We start from the raw sequence: 13,378 nt of genomic DNA on the forward strand, positions 1-13,378 counted from the left end.
CCCATCAAGCGCAAGGGTAATGCCGCAGAGGAGGTATCTGTCCGCCAACCTCAGAAGCGCGTAAGAGTTGGCGCAGACGATCGCAAGTCAGAAAAGAAACAGAAGAATGCCTCCGACGACAGTAAGCCCAAGTCGGATGCGCCGAAGGCCTCCGAGCTTTCAGTGCTGCGCGACGACGAGCCGTCTTTCCCACGTGGTGGTGGAAGCGTTTTGACGCCTCTCGAACGGAAGCAGATTCAAATTCAAGCCACGAAAGACGTCCTATTCGAACAAAAAGGTGCTAAGCCCTCTTCCAGCAAATTCGAGGGTGGAGAATTCGAGGAGGATACAGATATGGAAGATGCTAGCGAGACCGCTGCGACGGCTGGTCAGGCTTCTCGCAAGAAGAAGGTTAAGGGAAAGAAGCAAGCGGAGAAGGATGCGCAAGAGAAGGGCATTCGGATTGAGGGTCTTAATTTCAAGGTAAGCAAGTCTGGTCGCCAGTCTGAGAATTTTGTGCGCTTACAAAAATCAGCGACTTGTTCCCGGCAGCATGGTCCTCGGCCAAGTTTCAAGTATCAGCGCTCACAACATCGGACTGTCCTTGCCCAACAACCTTACCGGTTATGTGCCCCTAACCTCCGTGTCGCGACTACTGGAGGAAAAGATTGAGAAACTCCTCAAGGAGGACGGCAGCGACGACGAGGATGGCGACGATGAGGAAGAAGACTCCCTGGATCTCCATAAATACTTCTACCTGGGACAATATCTGCGGGCAAACGTTGTCTCTGTTGGAAGTAATGCGGCTGACGCCAATCCCAAGACCCGGCGCCGCATTGAGCTTTCCGTCGACCCCCGACAGGCCAACTCCGGCCTTTCGAAGTCAGATCTCATCATGAACGCTGCAGTTCAAGCTTCGGTTGTCAGCGTGGAGGATCACGGTTTGGTCATGGACCTGGGTATTGAAGGTGCTGAGGTCAAGGGTTTCATGTCATCGAAGGAAATCGACCCCAAGACGGACTCTTCGACCATCAAGGAAGGTTCCGTGTTTCTGTGTATGGTGACTGGTCAGAATGCCAACGGTAGTGTCATCAAACTGTCGGCAAACCTTCAGTCCGCTGGGTCCATCAAGAAGTCGCACTATCTCAGCAATGCCCCTACGATCAGCTCTTTCCTCCCCGGTACCGCAGCGGAGATCCTGTTGACGGAGGTGACATCGACTGGAATGGTTGGAAAGATTATGGGCATGTTGGATGCCACCGTAGACTTTGTTCAATCTGGGGCCAACACAGGAAAGGAGGACCTGGTCAAGAAGTACCAAACGGGTGCGAAGATCAAGGCTCGCTTGGTCTGTACTTTCCCCGCCTCTGAGCCTTTCAAGGTCGGATTCACATTGCTCGACCATGTCGCCAAATTCGCGTCCGACAGCCATGGACCGGGCTCCTCGAACGATGCACCTGCTATCTCTGCCATTCTGCCCGAGGCTAAAGTCATTCAAGTCGACCCTGGAATGGGCGTCTACGTTCAAATCGGATCTACGAAGCACATTGGTTTCGTCCACGTCTCGAGATTGGCTGATGGCCAAGTGGAGAATATTTCGGCTGAGCATGGCCCCTTCAGCTTGAACACCGTACACGAAGCCAGAGTTGTTGGCTACAGCCACACCGATAACCTCTACCTGCTGTCTTTCGAGAGGAAGATTATCGATCAGCCATTCCTCCGCCTCGAGGATGTGACAGTGGGAGCGGTTGTCAAAGGAACGATTGAGAAGCTTTTGATTGGAGCAAACGGCCTTGATGGTCTTATCGTCGTCCTGGCTGACGGGATCACCGGTCTTGTGCCTTCCATGCACTTTGCTGATACTCTTCTTCAATTTCCTGAGAAGAAGTTCCGTGAGGGTATGACGGTCTCAGCCAGGATTCTCTCGGTCAACCTGGAGAAGCGCCAGATTCGTCTTACTCTGAAGAAGAGTCTCTTGAACAGCGAGTCCGCTATCTGGAAGGACTACAAAGACATTACCCCTGGATCGCAGTCTCCAGGTACTATTGTCAGCATCAAGTCTCATGGTGCAGTGGTTCAGTTCTATGGTACCATCCGCGGTTTCCTTCCTGTCTCGGAGATGAGCGAGGCTTACATCAGAGATCCGTCGCAGCACTTCAGACAAGGTCAGGTTGTCAACGTGCATGCACTCAGTGTGGATGCCTCGCTTGAGAAACTCGTGGTGTCTTGCAAAGATCCTTCGACTTTTACCGAAACCTACAAGGAGGCCTTCGAGAAGATCCACCCTGGCTTGCTCGTTTCGGGTACCGTGTTCGAGAAGTCCAGCGATGATATGCTCCTCAAACTGGACGAGTACGGCCTTGTGGCTAGACTTAACCTTGAACATGTTATCGACGGTTCTCCCTCGAAGCAGGCTTCGACTCTTTCGAAGATCCGCGTCGGTCAAAAGCTTAACGAGCTCCTTGTTCTCGACATCCAACGGGCCCATAGGCTCATCAAGGTTACCGGCAGACAATCCCTCAAGAAAGCTGTCAAGCAAGGTTCCATGCCTGGTTCCTTTGAAGACCTCAAGGAGGGCGCTGAGGTCACTGGCTTTGTCCGCAACATCGCCCAGACTGGTTTGTTCATCGAGTTCATGGGTGGTCTGATTGGTCTCGTTCCCAAGCGTCTCATCGCCGATGAGAACGTGAACAAGCCCAGCTACGATATGGTTAGGTCACAAGTTGTCACTGCGACGGTCCACTCGCTCGACGCTGATTTCAAGCGATTCATCTTGAGCATGAAGCCCTCTGAAGCCACCCGCGCTGGCGCTAAGAAGCCCGCCGCCAAGCCCGCTCCTACCAACGATGCAGTTACCAATGCTATCGATGAGAGCATCACCTCGATGTCTGACTTCACCTTCGGAAGAATCGTCAAGTGCAAGGTCGTTTCCGTCCGCGCAACTCAAGTCAACGTTCAGCTCGCCGATAACATTCAGGGTCGGATTGACGTTTCTGAAGTATTCGACAAGTGGGAGGATATCAACGACCGCAAACAACCTCTTCGTTCCTTCCGACCTAAGCAGGAGATTGAGGCCAGGATCTTGGGAGTCCACGATGCTCGCAATCACAAATTCCTTCCCATCAGCCACCGTACCGGAAAGTTCCCCGTCTTCGAACTTTCCATCAAGCCAAGCTTCTTGAAGGCCAGCAACCCCACCCCGCTCAACTTGGAGCAAGTCCAGAATGGCTCGTCCTGGGTGGGCTTTGTCAACAACGTCGCGGACAACTGCCTTTGGATCAACTTGTCTCCCAATGTCCGTGGAAGACTGCGCCTCATGGATGCTTCGGATGATCTTTCCCTCCTGGCTGATGTTGATAAGCATTACCCTATTGGCTCTGCCGTCAAGGTGCATGTCACGGCAGTCGACGCTGAGAAGGGTCGTCTTGACCTGTCTGCCAGACAGCGTTCTGATAAGCTCTCCTTCGATGACATTTCGACTGGTATGATTCTGCCCGGTAGGGTCACCAAGGTGACCGAGAGACAGGTCATCCTGCAACTCAGCGACTCGATCGTCGGTGCGGTCGATTTGATTGACATGGCAGACGACTACACGAAGGCCAACCCTACCGTCTACCAGAAGAACGAGGTTCTCCGTGCCTATGTTGTGAGCGTCGATAAGGACAAGAAGAAGATCTCCCTTTCCACGCGCCCATCAAAGGTTCTGAGCTCGGGTCTACCCGTGCAGGACAAGGAGATCACTTCCATCAAAGACCTCGCCGTCAACGATGTGGTCCGTGGCTTCATCCGCAGAGTCGCCGATAACGGTCTCTTCGTGACTGTTGGCCATGGCGTCACTGCCTACGTCCGTGTCTCTGACCTCTCGGACTCCTATCTCAAGGAGTGGAAGGATTCCTTCCAGAACGATCAACTGGTCAAGGGTCGTGTTACTGTGGCCGATGCCGAGCAAGGCAAGCTGCAGATGAGCTTGAAAGAGTCGGTCTTGGATCCCAACTACAAGGCCCCGCTCACCCTCCACGACCTTAAGCCTGGTCAGGTCGTTACAGGAAAGATCCGCAAGGTGCAAGATTTTGGTGCTTTCATCGTCATTGACGGCTCCGCCAACATCAGTGGTCTTTGCCACCGCAGTGAAATGGCTGATAAGCGTGTTGATGATGCTCGCACTCTCTACGAGGAGGGTGACGCTGTCAAGGCGGTCATCTTGAAGATTGACCGTAAGCAAGAGAAGGTCTCTTTCAGCCTTAAGGCTTCATACTTCAACGACGAGGATGAAGATGAAGATGAAGACAGCGAAGAAGACGGCGACGAGTCGGAGGGCGTCAGCCTCGATGGCTTTGGTGGAGTTGATGTCGAGGACAGTGATGAGGACAGCGATGTGTCCATGGGTGGAGTTGATGTCGACGATGATGAGGACAGTGGAAGCGAGAGCGAGGATGAGTCCATGGATGAAGCACCTTCCGCTCAACAAGGAGGACTCGGTGCAAACGCCTTCGACTGGAACGGCAACTCCAAGGACACGGAGGAAGCGGTGGAGTCCGATTCCGACTCAGATGCTGAGTCTCGCCCTAAGAAGAAGAAGAACCGCAAGCCTGAGATTCAAGTTGACCGAACCGGCGATTTGGATGCCAATGGACCTCAGTCTGTGGCCGACTACGAGCGATTGCTCCTTGGTGAGCCTGATTCTTCGGTTCTTTGGCTGCAGTACATGGCCTTCCAATTGGAGTTGGGTGAGGTCGAGAAGGCCAAGGAGATCGCCGAGCGTGCCCTCCGCACCATCACCATTGGACAAGATGCCGAGAAGTTGAACATCTGGGTTGCAATGCTGAACTTGGAGAACACCTACGGCACTGAGGACTCCTTGGAGGAGGTCTTCAAGCGCGCCTGCCAATACAACGACACTCAGGAGGTCTATGAACGGTTGATCAGCATCTACATCCAGTCCGGGAAGAACGAGGTTAGTATATCCTTCGAAGATGATCTTAGTTTGCCACATTTTGCTAATGACCCCCGATTCACAGAAAGCGGACGAGCTCTTCCAGACTGCCCTCAAGAAGAAGGTCTTCGCGTCCTCGAAGTTCTATGTCAACTACGCCAGCTTCCTGTTCGACACCATGGCTGATCCCGAGCGTGGCCGCGCCCTGCTTCCCCGCGCCCTGCAGTCACTGCCCTCCACCACCCACGTGGAGACGACCTCCAAGTTCGCGCAGATCGAGTTCCGGTCCGAGAACGGCGACGTCGAGCGCGGACGCACCGTGTTCGAGGGCCTTCTGTCCTCGTTCCCCAAGCGCGTCGACCTGTGGAACATCCTTCTGGATCTGGAGATCAAGAACGGCGACGCTGAGCAGGTGCGCCGCTTGTTCGAGCGGGTGCTCGGCATCCGGGATAACAAGAAGGGCGGCCCGGCCATCGAGGCTAGCAAGAAGGTTCGCCCGAAGCAGGCGCGCTTTTTCTTCAAGAAGTGGCTGGCGTTTGAGGAGAAGCTTGGTAATGACAAGATGGTCGAAGATGTCAAGGCCAAGGCCGCGGAGTTCATCAAGGCAGTGCAGCAGGAGTAAAATAAGTACTAGGTGCAGTCCATGGAAGGCGGGTATTATCCAGGGGTTACGGGACATTAAGGAATTCTTTTGTATATACATAAAAAGCCATTTTTGCAAGAAGGATATTGTCTTTTCACTCTTCACACACCGACCAAACCCCGCTCCCAAGTAGAAAATGGTAGTAATTCCAAGCCAATCACTCAGGCTGCCTTCCTCTTCTCGGCCATCAACCGTCTATATTCCTCGACGATATTGCGTCTCTCCGTCGCCAACTCCTCACGGCGCCTCAGACTGCCCACCGCCGCCGGCACGTTGGCGACATCCACCCGGGCGCCGCCGCGAATCTTGAAGACCTCCCTGGGCTTGGTCAGCTGCGGCGGCGCCTGCACGACATCCAGGGGATTGAGCTGTTTATTCACGCGCTCGCGCTTGTTCAACTTGGCCCACGGATCCGGATCATCATCCACCGTATCTGCCGTGCCATCCTTCCGCTTCTTATTCCCGGACCCCTTCTTCTTGGCCTTGCGCTTGCCGGCCTCGGCCTCCCACGTCTTCCACAGCTGCAACTGCTCGTCCATCTCCTCCTCGCGCTCCTCGCGCTGCGCCCGCTCCTTCTCCACAATCTCCGCCTCCTCCTTCCGCCACATGGCCTGCAGCCGCAGCAGATGCTTCTCATGCTTCGTGACCTTATGCTCGCGGATATTCGCCAGCTCCGCCGCCGCGGGCTTATTCGAGCGCTTCATCGCAGACAGCGGCATCTCCCGGTTCACACGCGCCGCGAAATCCGACAACTTCTCCCCCGGCATGATCTTCGGTGCTGCTACCGCCGCCGCCGCCGTCGTCATCGCATCCGTCGACCCAGCTTCCGGCGCCGTTGCCGTTGCCGTGGCCATCTTCTTCTTATTTTTCTGGGCGTTACCACCAGCATCCCCCTCGCCGCGCTTCCGCTTCTTATTACTCTTGCTAGTCGGAACAACATCCTCCCCGTCGTCGTCGTCGTCATCATCATCACTATCCCCATGATTCTTATTCCTCTTGGCAGCAGCCGCCACCGCCGCCTGCGCCTGTGATTGCTGCCGCTGCATTAAGCGCCGGAACGCGCGCGGGGTGTCATCGTCATCGAAAGCGGATTTGGCGCGGGAGGTGGCCGCCAGCGCCGCGGCGGCGTTTTTGGGAGTCGGCTTGGTGGCCTTTTGGGGCTGCTCTTTGCGCGGGGCACCGCCGGGTTTCTTGCGGTTGTGGTTCTTGGGTCCCCCGGTTTTGGCGGTTTTGGTGGTAGCGCTGGCCGGGTCGCGGACGGGGAGGGATTTGGCGATTCGCGTGGGGGGGAGGTCGTATGTGCTGTTTTGACGGTGTTAGTCCTGGGGTTGAGAGGGATTGTGGTTGTTGTTGTGATTTGGATTGGGTGGGAGCTTATTGGTGAGAGGACTTACTCGGCGTCTTTTTGTCTGCGTTTGTGTTTGTGAGGCATCTTGATGTGCCGTTGTTCCAATCCGAGGGGATTGGTTTGGTGGTGGTTGGTGGTGGAGAGAGAGGAATCGGAGTCGGATCGGGGAAATGGGATGGGACGAAACTTTTTTTTACCTTTGCGGGCGGAGGAGGAGGAGCGCGGCGTATCTTATCGCCGCGGGAGGTGATAAGAGATCATCATCCACTTACTGTACTTGCTAGGTGTAGTTACAACTCTATAGTATCGTCTGGTTTCAGTTGGATGAGATCATTTGTTTAGAGGATTTGTATCTACAAGGCTCAGCTACATACTGCGCATCCGAGGCAGGGTAAAGCAATAACTGTGGTTGTAGACTCTGTGTTCTGGTATTGTGCTTGGAATTGAACGGCCTCATGCTTGCCGAATGCGGTAAATACTTAGCCTGCGGACTAGACCAACCCACCTATTCATTTTTTTTTCTGTATTACAGTCCATCTCAATGAAGTGAGCTATGAAAAGGTGTCTAAAGTTCATCTTTCCCTCCAAGTAGCGACATTCGGCTTGACTTGCCTCGTCCGATCAGTATCCCGGTAAAACAGATTTCGGGAGAGATGGTCTCCATGCAACGCTTCCAGGCTCCCCAATTCAAGCTCATGCTGTTGCCTAAGCCGTCCTACCCACAAGTGCATGTCCGCAGAGCATCTCGCAGAACCTCTCCCACGACGAGTGACAAATCCCTAGCCCTGCTGAGTCTTAGCCGGCTTCTCCTCAAATCGGAATGTCCGAGATGAATGACATCTGGATGGAAACCCTTGCAAAGAAAGGCTTGTTGGTTTTTCCTCGTAGGGTTGGGAGATAAATGCAAGGGCGGGGGAGGGAATACCCTCCAACTCCATCGGGGCGAGTCTCGGACATTTTCCCATCCTCGTTCTCGTTTTCTGTCCAGTGCCACGATGCCGTCGGGAGACCGGGATAACTTACTGGTAAACACAAACCCCTCAATGCGCCCCCACAATTGATGAATGGAAAGGTGGATAGGCAGCAGCACTCTGCTACTATCCTGAGGGCAAAACGAGGGTATCGTTAGCGTCCCTGGAACCCTGGTGGTGGTGGTGGTGGTGGTGGCGTACTACGCCCGTATAGCATTGAACTACTTTAGCGGGAGGGCACTTACTGAGAGTAACTCAACTATATGAATGTCGCCATCCTCAGGGCCCATGCAGTGATTGGCAGGAAAACTCAAGAGAAAGGTTATTTAGTGTAAGCACTGAGATTCACCACCGCTGACGGGCTGAGACTTGACAAGTTGAAGTCCACCGTCCAGTAGCCCTAAATCCCCGATCGAGGCAAAGTCGGGATTCCAGACTCTTTAAGGCTGTCCCTGAGTGTGTTCATGTGATGGCCCTTCTTTCCCTAGCGTCCTTTTTCCGCAGGTAACTGCTTTTGGCTCGGGGGCTTTTTTTTTCTTTTCTGTGTATGAATTTTTGGGTTTATTGCCCGAGGGGTTGGGTGAGTGTGAATGGTTGGTGAGTGGTGAGTGGTAGTTAAGTTGGAGAAGATCGTGCAGCGCGGAGAGAGAAAGAGAGGCCGGGGGCGTGTGTCTCAGGGTTCAACCTTTGCTGATTTTTTTCTTTTTTTTTTGGGACTTTTTGGTTTTTCTTTATGGTTCTATGTGGGTAGCAGAATTGCACGAGGATGAGAAAGACCATGTTGTTGTCTAGTGGAGAGAATTGGCACAACATGAAGATACTCACCCATGTACAGTACTCGAATAGTTTTACACGCTGGATCCAATCAATCGGACCACCTCCTTCAGGGTCTGGGTCCGATTAGCGGAGTTCTTTTTACAGTTCCAGTTTACCGGACTGTGCATGTCCAGTAAATCAGAGTTTGGCCTCCTCCTCCTCCTCCTCCTCCTCCTCCAATGACAACCTCGCTCCCAGCACATGGGCTGTCCGATTCAGCCGTGAAGACACAGAACGCCTTTCTTTAAATTGAAGAGAACAGAATAACTAAACCTCATGATCTGCTCTTGGTGTGTCTCTGCTGCTTGTGGGTGTAAAGAAGGCTATGATGAGGTGTGAATGACTCGGACTGGCAGACTGTCTGACTGACTCTTGCTCACTGCATTGCATAACTACTTACTTCACTTGCAGTCTTGACTTTCAACCTTGAACTCTTCTACTCCCTCCTTCCCTGCCCACCACAACTACACTTCTTTTCCTACAACACAACCACCATCACCACCATCCTGTCTACAGGACAGGGAGGCAGGCTAGCAAGAGATACAACTCCTTGCGATTTACTCTTGTATCTCTACACCTCTACTGTTACTTGACTGATCTGCCCTCACCTTCCCCGCATTCTTTCTGTTCCTCACCATCACCACCACCGATGTTAACCCCCACCGAGCGCTACCAGCAGATGGACCACCATCCTTGGGTGCGCGATTTCCACATGGACACCAAGAGCCCCAGCATCGCATTCAGCGAATTTGATCCCGAGGCCGATTCTGAGCGATCTCAGGGATTCCGTCGCAAAGACCAACATCCACCGTCTTTGTGGATGCGGGGACTGGGTCTTATCGCCGGCTTGATTGTTGCACCTCGCGATAAACGGGCCGAGGCAGCTCGTCCTCTGCTTGGCTCGTCCTCCTCCTCCGCCTCTTCTTCCTCCGCCACTCTTTATCACAATTCAACTGTGCGACAGTTTCCCAAACCCAGATTGCTGCTTCGTTGTCTGCTTTACCCGATCGCCGGTTTCTTGATCATGCTGTAAGCCAATCCCTCACTCCAAATGCGAACGAACACCTGAACTCATTCACCGCCAAACAGAGGCATTGTGCAATTTATTTCCATCGCCTGCGGCATAGTTATCGCATTTTTCCCCAGCGAACTCGACCGTGCAACCGAGCGGTGGCAATCGCACAGCACAACCCAGTCTATCGACCTGTCCCACTGGCCCACCGATGCCTCCCGTGACATCATCCCCGTGGCCTGCCACTCGCACAACGACTACTGGCGTCCCGTGCCGTTATTCTCCGCCATCCAGGCCGGCTGCATCGGCGTCGAGGCCGATGTCTGGCTGTTCGACGAGGAGCTCTACGTGGGCCACACCACCTCAGCGCTGACTCCGAAGCGCACCCTGCGTAGTCTGTACATCGACCCCCTGCTCCGGGTCCTCGAACAGCAGAACCCGTTCACCGAGTTCCACCCCCACCGCCAACGCCCCCTCCAGGGCGTCTTCGACACCGACCCCGCCCAGACACTGGTGCTGCTGATCGACATCAAGACCGACGGCCAGGACACCTGGAACCAAGTCGCTGCCCAGCTGACTCCGCTGCGTGAACGCGGCTACCTCACCTACTTCAACGGCACCGCCCTCATCCCCGGCCCGCTCACCGTCGTCGGCACGGGCAACACCCCCTTCAGTCTCGTCACCGCCAACACCACCTACCGGGACATCTTCTTCGATGCGCCGCTCAACCTACTCACCGAGAACGCAGCGGAGGGAGCCACGGACGCCGCTTCGCCAAGTGAGCAACAATCGCACGACCAGCTCCCTCAAGCCCTGGCCGCCGCCCCCGCGATCACCGTCCGCGATGACGGAACCGACAACCCGACCACGCCGGCGGAGAATGTCGGTCAGGGCCTCTCAGGCGTCACGCCGCAGTCCGAATCCTTCGACTGGACCAACAGCTACTACGCCTCGGTCTCCTTCAAGAAGTCCATCGGCTCCCCGCGCGCCTTCCGGCTCTCGGATCAGCAGATCGACCGCATCCGGGCGCAGATCCGCGCCGCTCACCGCCGCGGCCTCAAGGTCCGGTACTGGAGCCTGCCGAGCTGGCCGCGCAGCCTCCGCAACCATCTCTGGGCTGTCCTGGTGCAGGAGGGTGTCGATATCCTGAATGTCGATGATCTGCAGAGCGCGACCCGGCAGGATTGGAGGCCCAAGTTGTCCGATCTGTGGAGTTAGTTAGTACTCACACACTAGGTAATTTTCTATTTCCTTGGGAGATGCAAGGGAAGGGTCTGAGCTATGTGAAGATGAAATTCGATAGAAGGCGTTTTTTTTAGGGAGGGTTATGTTTTCTCGCGGCTTGGCGTTGCTTTCTTATGATGAGATTTCTTATGGTGATACCCTTTATCTTTTTGGCGATGGGCCCATTGATTGTTTGTCTTGGGTTCTTTTACGTTGCACTTTGTTTTATGACTACGAGATGCTACGCTGGTCTTGATATGGATTGCTTCTTGACAGGCTCGGATTTATTGCGACGGGATTGTTCATGCGTGGGCGGAGGCATATTGGTTTTTCGTTCTAGACTAGGTTGCTTTTGTGCTTCTTTTTGACTTCCTAGAAAGACGGAGACAAGAGAGAACAGAATCTTCGATAGAGGTATCAGTCTTCAGCTTTTGGCAAACCAAATTTCTTGCTTGAAATTGTGCTAGCTATGGAGAAACCTGGGTGACAGGTAACAATTTGGGTATCATTTGACCAACTCGTGGGTCATGGGGTAAACAAACACAAAGAAAAACGCTTTTTTTGGGAGGCTGGAACACACAAAAAATGCTCACAAGCAGAATAATGCCTCCTCGCCAAACTCCGTGTAGACCGTGCCTTCCTCCCTCAGGATTGCACCTAACCAGTCCTTGGCCGCGGCGAAGTCCGGCGCGCCGAACTTCACTAGCACGAACCCGGCGCGGACCCGAGCCGCTGTGAAGGTCACCTGGGAGTCAAAGTTAGGGGCGGGCTCTGTCGCGGCCGAGCTACTGCACACAGCTGGGGAGGACCAATTGCGGGCCCCAATGCGCGGCAGGGAGGTGAACCGGTTCATGAAGAAATTGGCCAGGTTCTCGAATACGGGACCGTAGAGGATCAATGTCCCCACAACACCGTGCGGATACGTTCGTTCCCGGATCAGATTCGACTGCGCCAGGAGCTCGGGGTCATGAGCCAGCTGATCCTCATCGAGTTCGCGGTCCAGAATGAGCGAGTCGCGAAGGAGAAGCTTCTTCTTGCCGGACTCGTCAGTGGTCCAGACCTCGTTCTTGCCGCGCCAAAGATGAAAATCCCAGTTCTCTCCGCGCGAGGCACGGCCCTGCGTCACCCAGTCCAGAATACACAGGCTGCTGCGGTGAGGGTCTTTGCTGGAGGTGGGGCCATCGATGGTGAATGTTTGCACCTGCTCGTAACGGCTGTCCTTGTAGGGCACGGCGGGGTCTGGGAGGTAACAGAGGGCGGCCTCTTGGCCAACGTGAACGGTGAGGTGTTGACTGCTCTTGTCGGAAAGAATGTGTTTAGGAGTGCCGCGTTGGCCCTTGACGCTGGCGTTGGGCTCGGTCTTGAAAATCTTGGTGCTCCCTTGCGGGGTGGTCACCACCATTCGGGTCCGCGGATCGAGCGTAATCGAGACATTGATCTTGTCACCGGGCAGAAGACCGCCGCCGTAGGTCAGGAGGTAGAGGTGCACGGGTTGCGAGGGACAGATGAGCGCCGAGGACTTGGGGACGAAACCCGGGGTACGGGTGAGGAGTTTGAGGGGGTATTTGTAGGTCAGGGTTGTCAGGGTTGGATTCGAAGGTGGCAGCAGAGAGAGGACAACTTTGCCCTCTCCTGGCTTCGCTATGCACGACTCAAAGGGGGATTTTATTGGCATGCTGGTGGCAGTGGGGGGTGCGGCAGCGGCAGCGGCAGCGGGGGAAAGGATGTTTCAGAGAAGAATGTGTTTTCTTGACGTTATTTTTTATTGCGGGGAAAGCTCCCGGGGGTGGACAAGCGGGAAGAGGCTAGAAGAACGAGGATTTAGGAAGAAATACTCGAGAAGAAAGAAAAGAGAGGGTCGTCGATCCGTCGGCTTTTAACAACATCGTCTCTCTTCACTTCTCCAGCAATGCTCTTTTTATTTTTGGATCAATCTCAAAAAGCAATTCCAGACAACCAGGGAGATGGCGTCATGAAATGGGTGAGTTGGTCGTCAAACGCTCTAAATCCCTTGGCCCTGCATTGATTTTGCAACCATCAATGGAGCTTGTGGCCTTTGTTGACGAAAGAGATCCGGCAGATCGCACTATCGACGCAGGAGTCCCCAGTTTTACTGAAGTTTGATGGGCGTGAATGACTGCGAATCCTTAGGCAGAAGCGGGGTTCAATTGACCCCGTGAACGCGGATTCAATGATTCACAGTCTGGTCCTTCTTGGCTCTCCGGAAGCGAGTGAATGAAAGGAGAGGGGATGGAGTTTGAATGGAGTTGAATGGCGCTGAAGGAGCGTTGACTGGCGTTGACTGGAGCAACAAAAGACCGAGTGAGGCACAGCCCATGTTTTCATTACGGCATAAATATCACCTCCTCCGCACTTTCCTCTTTGAGTCATGTCAGTTAGTTAGTCAGGTGATCTGGTTAATTTTGCCACTTCTTACCGCCTTGGCACGAGA

The 13,378-nt window shown here is 54.3% G+C and overlaps 4 protein-coding genes across 4 annotated transcripts; 2 read left to right on the forward strand and 2 right to left on the reverse strand.

The window, feature by feature from the left end:
• The first annotated feature begins 81 nt into the window (after positions 1-81).
• BO95DRAFT_381054 (putative rRNA biogenesis protein RRP5) lies at positions 82-5,613 on the forward strand. Its single transcript, XM_025583356.1, has 3 exons — positions 82-462; positions 515-4,933; positions 4,998-5,613. The coding sequence occupies exons 1-3, from the start codon at positions 334-336 to the stop codon at positions 5,532-5,534; spliced, it is 5,085 nt and encodes a 1,694-aa protein (XP_025446340.1). The 5' UTR covers positions 82-333; the 3' UTR covers positions 5,535-5,613.
• Positions 5,554-7,075, reverse strand: BO95DRAFT_439021 (uncharacterized protein). Its single transcript, XM_025585645.1, has 2 exons — positions 6,950-7,075; positions 5,554-6,857 (listed from the first exon to the last, which is right to left on the reverse strand). The coding sequence occupies exons 1-2, from the start codon at positions 6,985-6,987 to the stop codon at positions 5,717-5,719; spliced, it is 1,179 nt and encodes a 392-aa protein (XP_025446341.1). The 5' UTR covers positions 6,988-7,075; the 3' UTR covers positions 5,554-5,716.
• Positions 7,076-9,510: 2,435 nt separating this feature from the next.
• Positions 9,511-10,920, forward strand: BO95DRAFT_353632 (uncharacterized protein; the record flags this gene model as incomplete). Its single annotated transcript, XM_025582181.1, has 2 exons — positions 9,511-9,719; positions 9,780-10,920. 2 exons carry the CDS (start codon positions 9,511-9,513, stop codon positions 10,918-10,920), a joined length of 1,350 nt encoding a protein of 449 aa, XP_025446342.1.
• Positions 10,921-11,183: 263 nt separating this feature from the next.
• On the reverse strand, positions 11,184-12,894 carry BO95DRAFT_245804 (urease accessory protein UreD). Its single transcript, XM_025581389.1, has one exon. The coding sequence runs from the start codon at positions 12,599-12,601 to the stop codon at positions 11,516-11,518; it is 1,086 nt and encodes a 361-aa protein (XP_025446343.1). The 5' UTR covers positions 12,602-12,894; the 3' UTR covers positions 11,184-11,515.
• Positions 12,895-13,378: the final 484 nt, after the last annotated feature.

Source organism: Aspergillus brunneoviolaceus, assembly GCF_003184695.1.
Source record: "Aspergillus brunneoviolaceus CBS 621.78 unplaced genomic scaffold BO95scaffold_7, whole genome shotgun sequence".
NCBI lineage: Eukaryota > Fungi > Ascomycota > Eurotiomycetes > Eurotiales > Aspergillaceae > Aspergillus > Aspergillus brunneoviolaceus.

Bases quoted from the DNA above. Each gene is read 5' to 3' on its own strand.
- BO95DRAFT_381054 (XM_025583356.1), top strand. From the start codon at position 334: ATGGAAGATGCTAGCGAGACCGCTGCGACGGCTGGTCAGGCTTCTCGC. The intron at 463-514 runs GTAAGCAAGTCT...TACAAAAATCAG, and splicing joins TTGAGGGTCTTAATTTCAAG to CGACTTGTTCCCGGCAGCAT. The intron at 4,934-4,997 runs GTTAGTATATCC...CCCGATTCACAG, and splicing joins TCCAGTCCGGGAAGAACGAG to AAAGCGGACGAGCTCTTCCA.
- BO95DRAFT_245804 (XM_025581389.1), bottom strand. From the start codon at position 12,601: ATGCCAATAAAATCCCCCTTTGAGTCGTGCATAGCGAAGCCAGGAGAG.
- BO95DRAFT_439021 (XM_025585645.1), bottom strand. From the start codon at position 6,987: ATGCCTCACAAACACAAACGCAGACAAAAAGACGCCGA. The intron at 6,858-6,949 runs GTAAGTCCTCTC...CCGTCAAAACAG, and splicing joins CGCAGACAAAAAGACGCCGA to CACATACGACCTCCCCCCCA.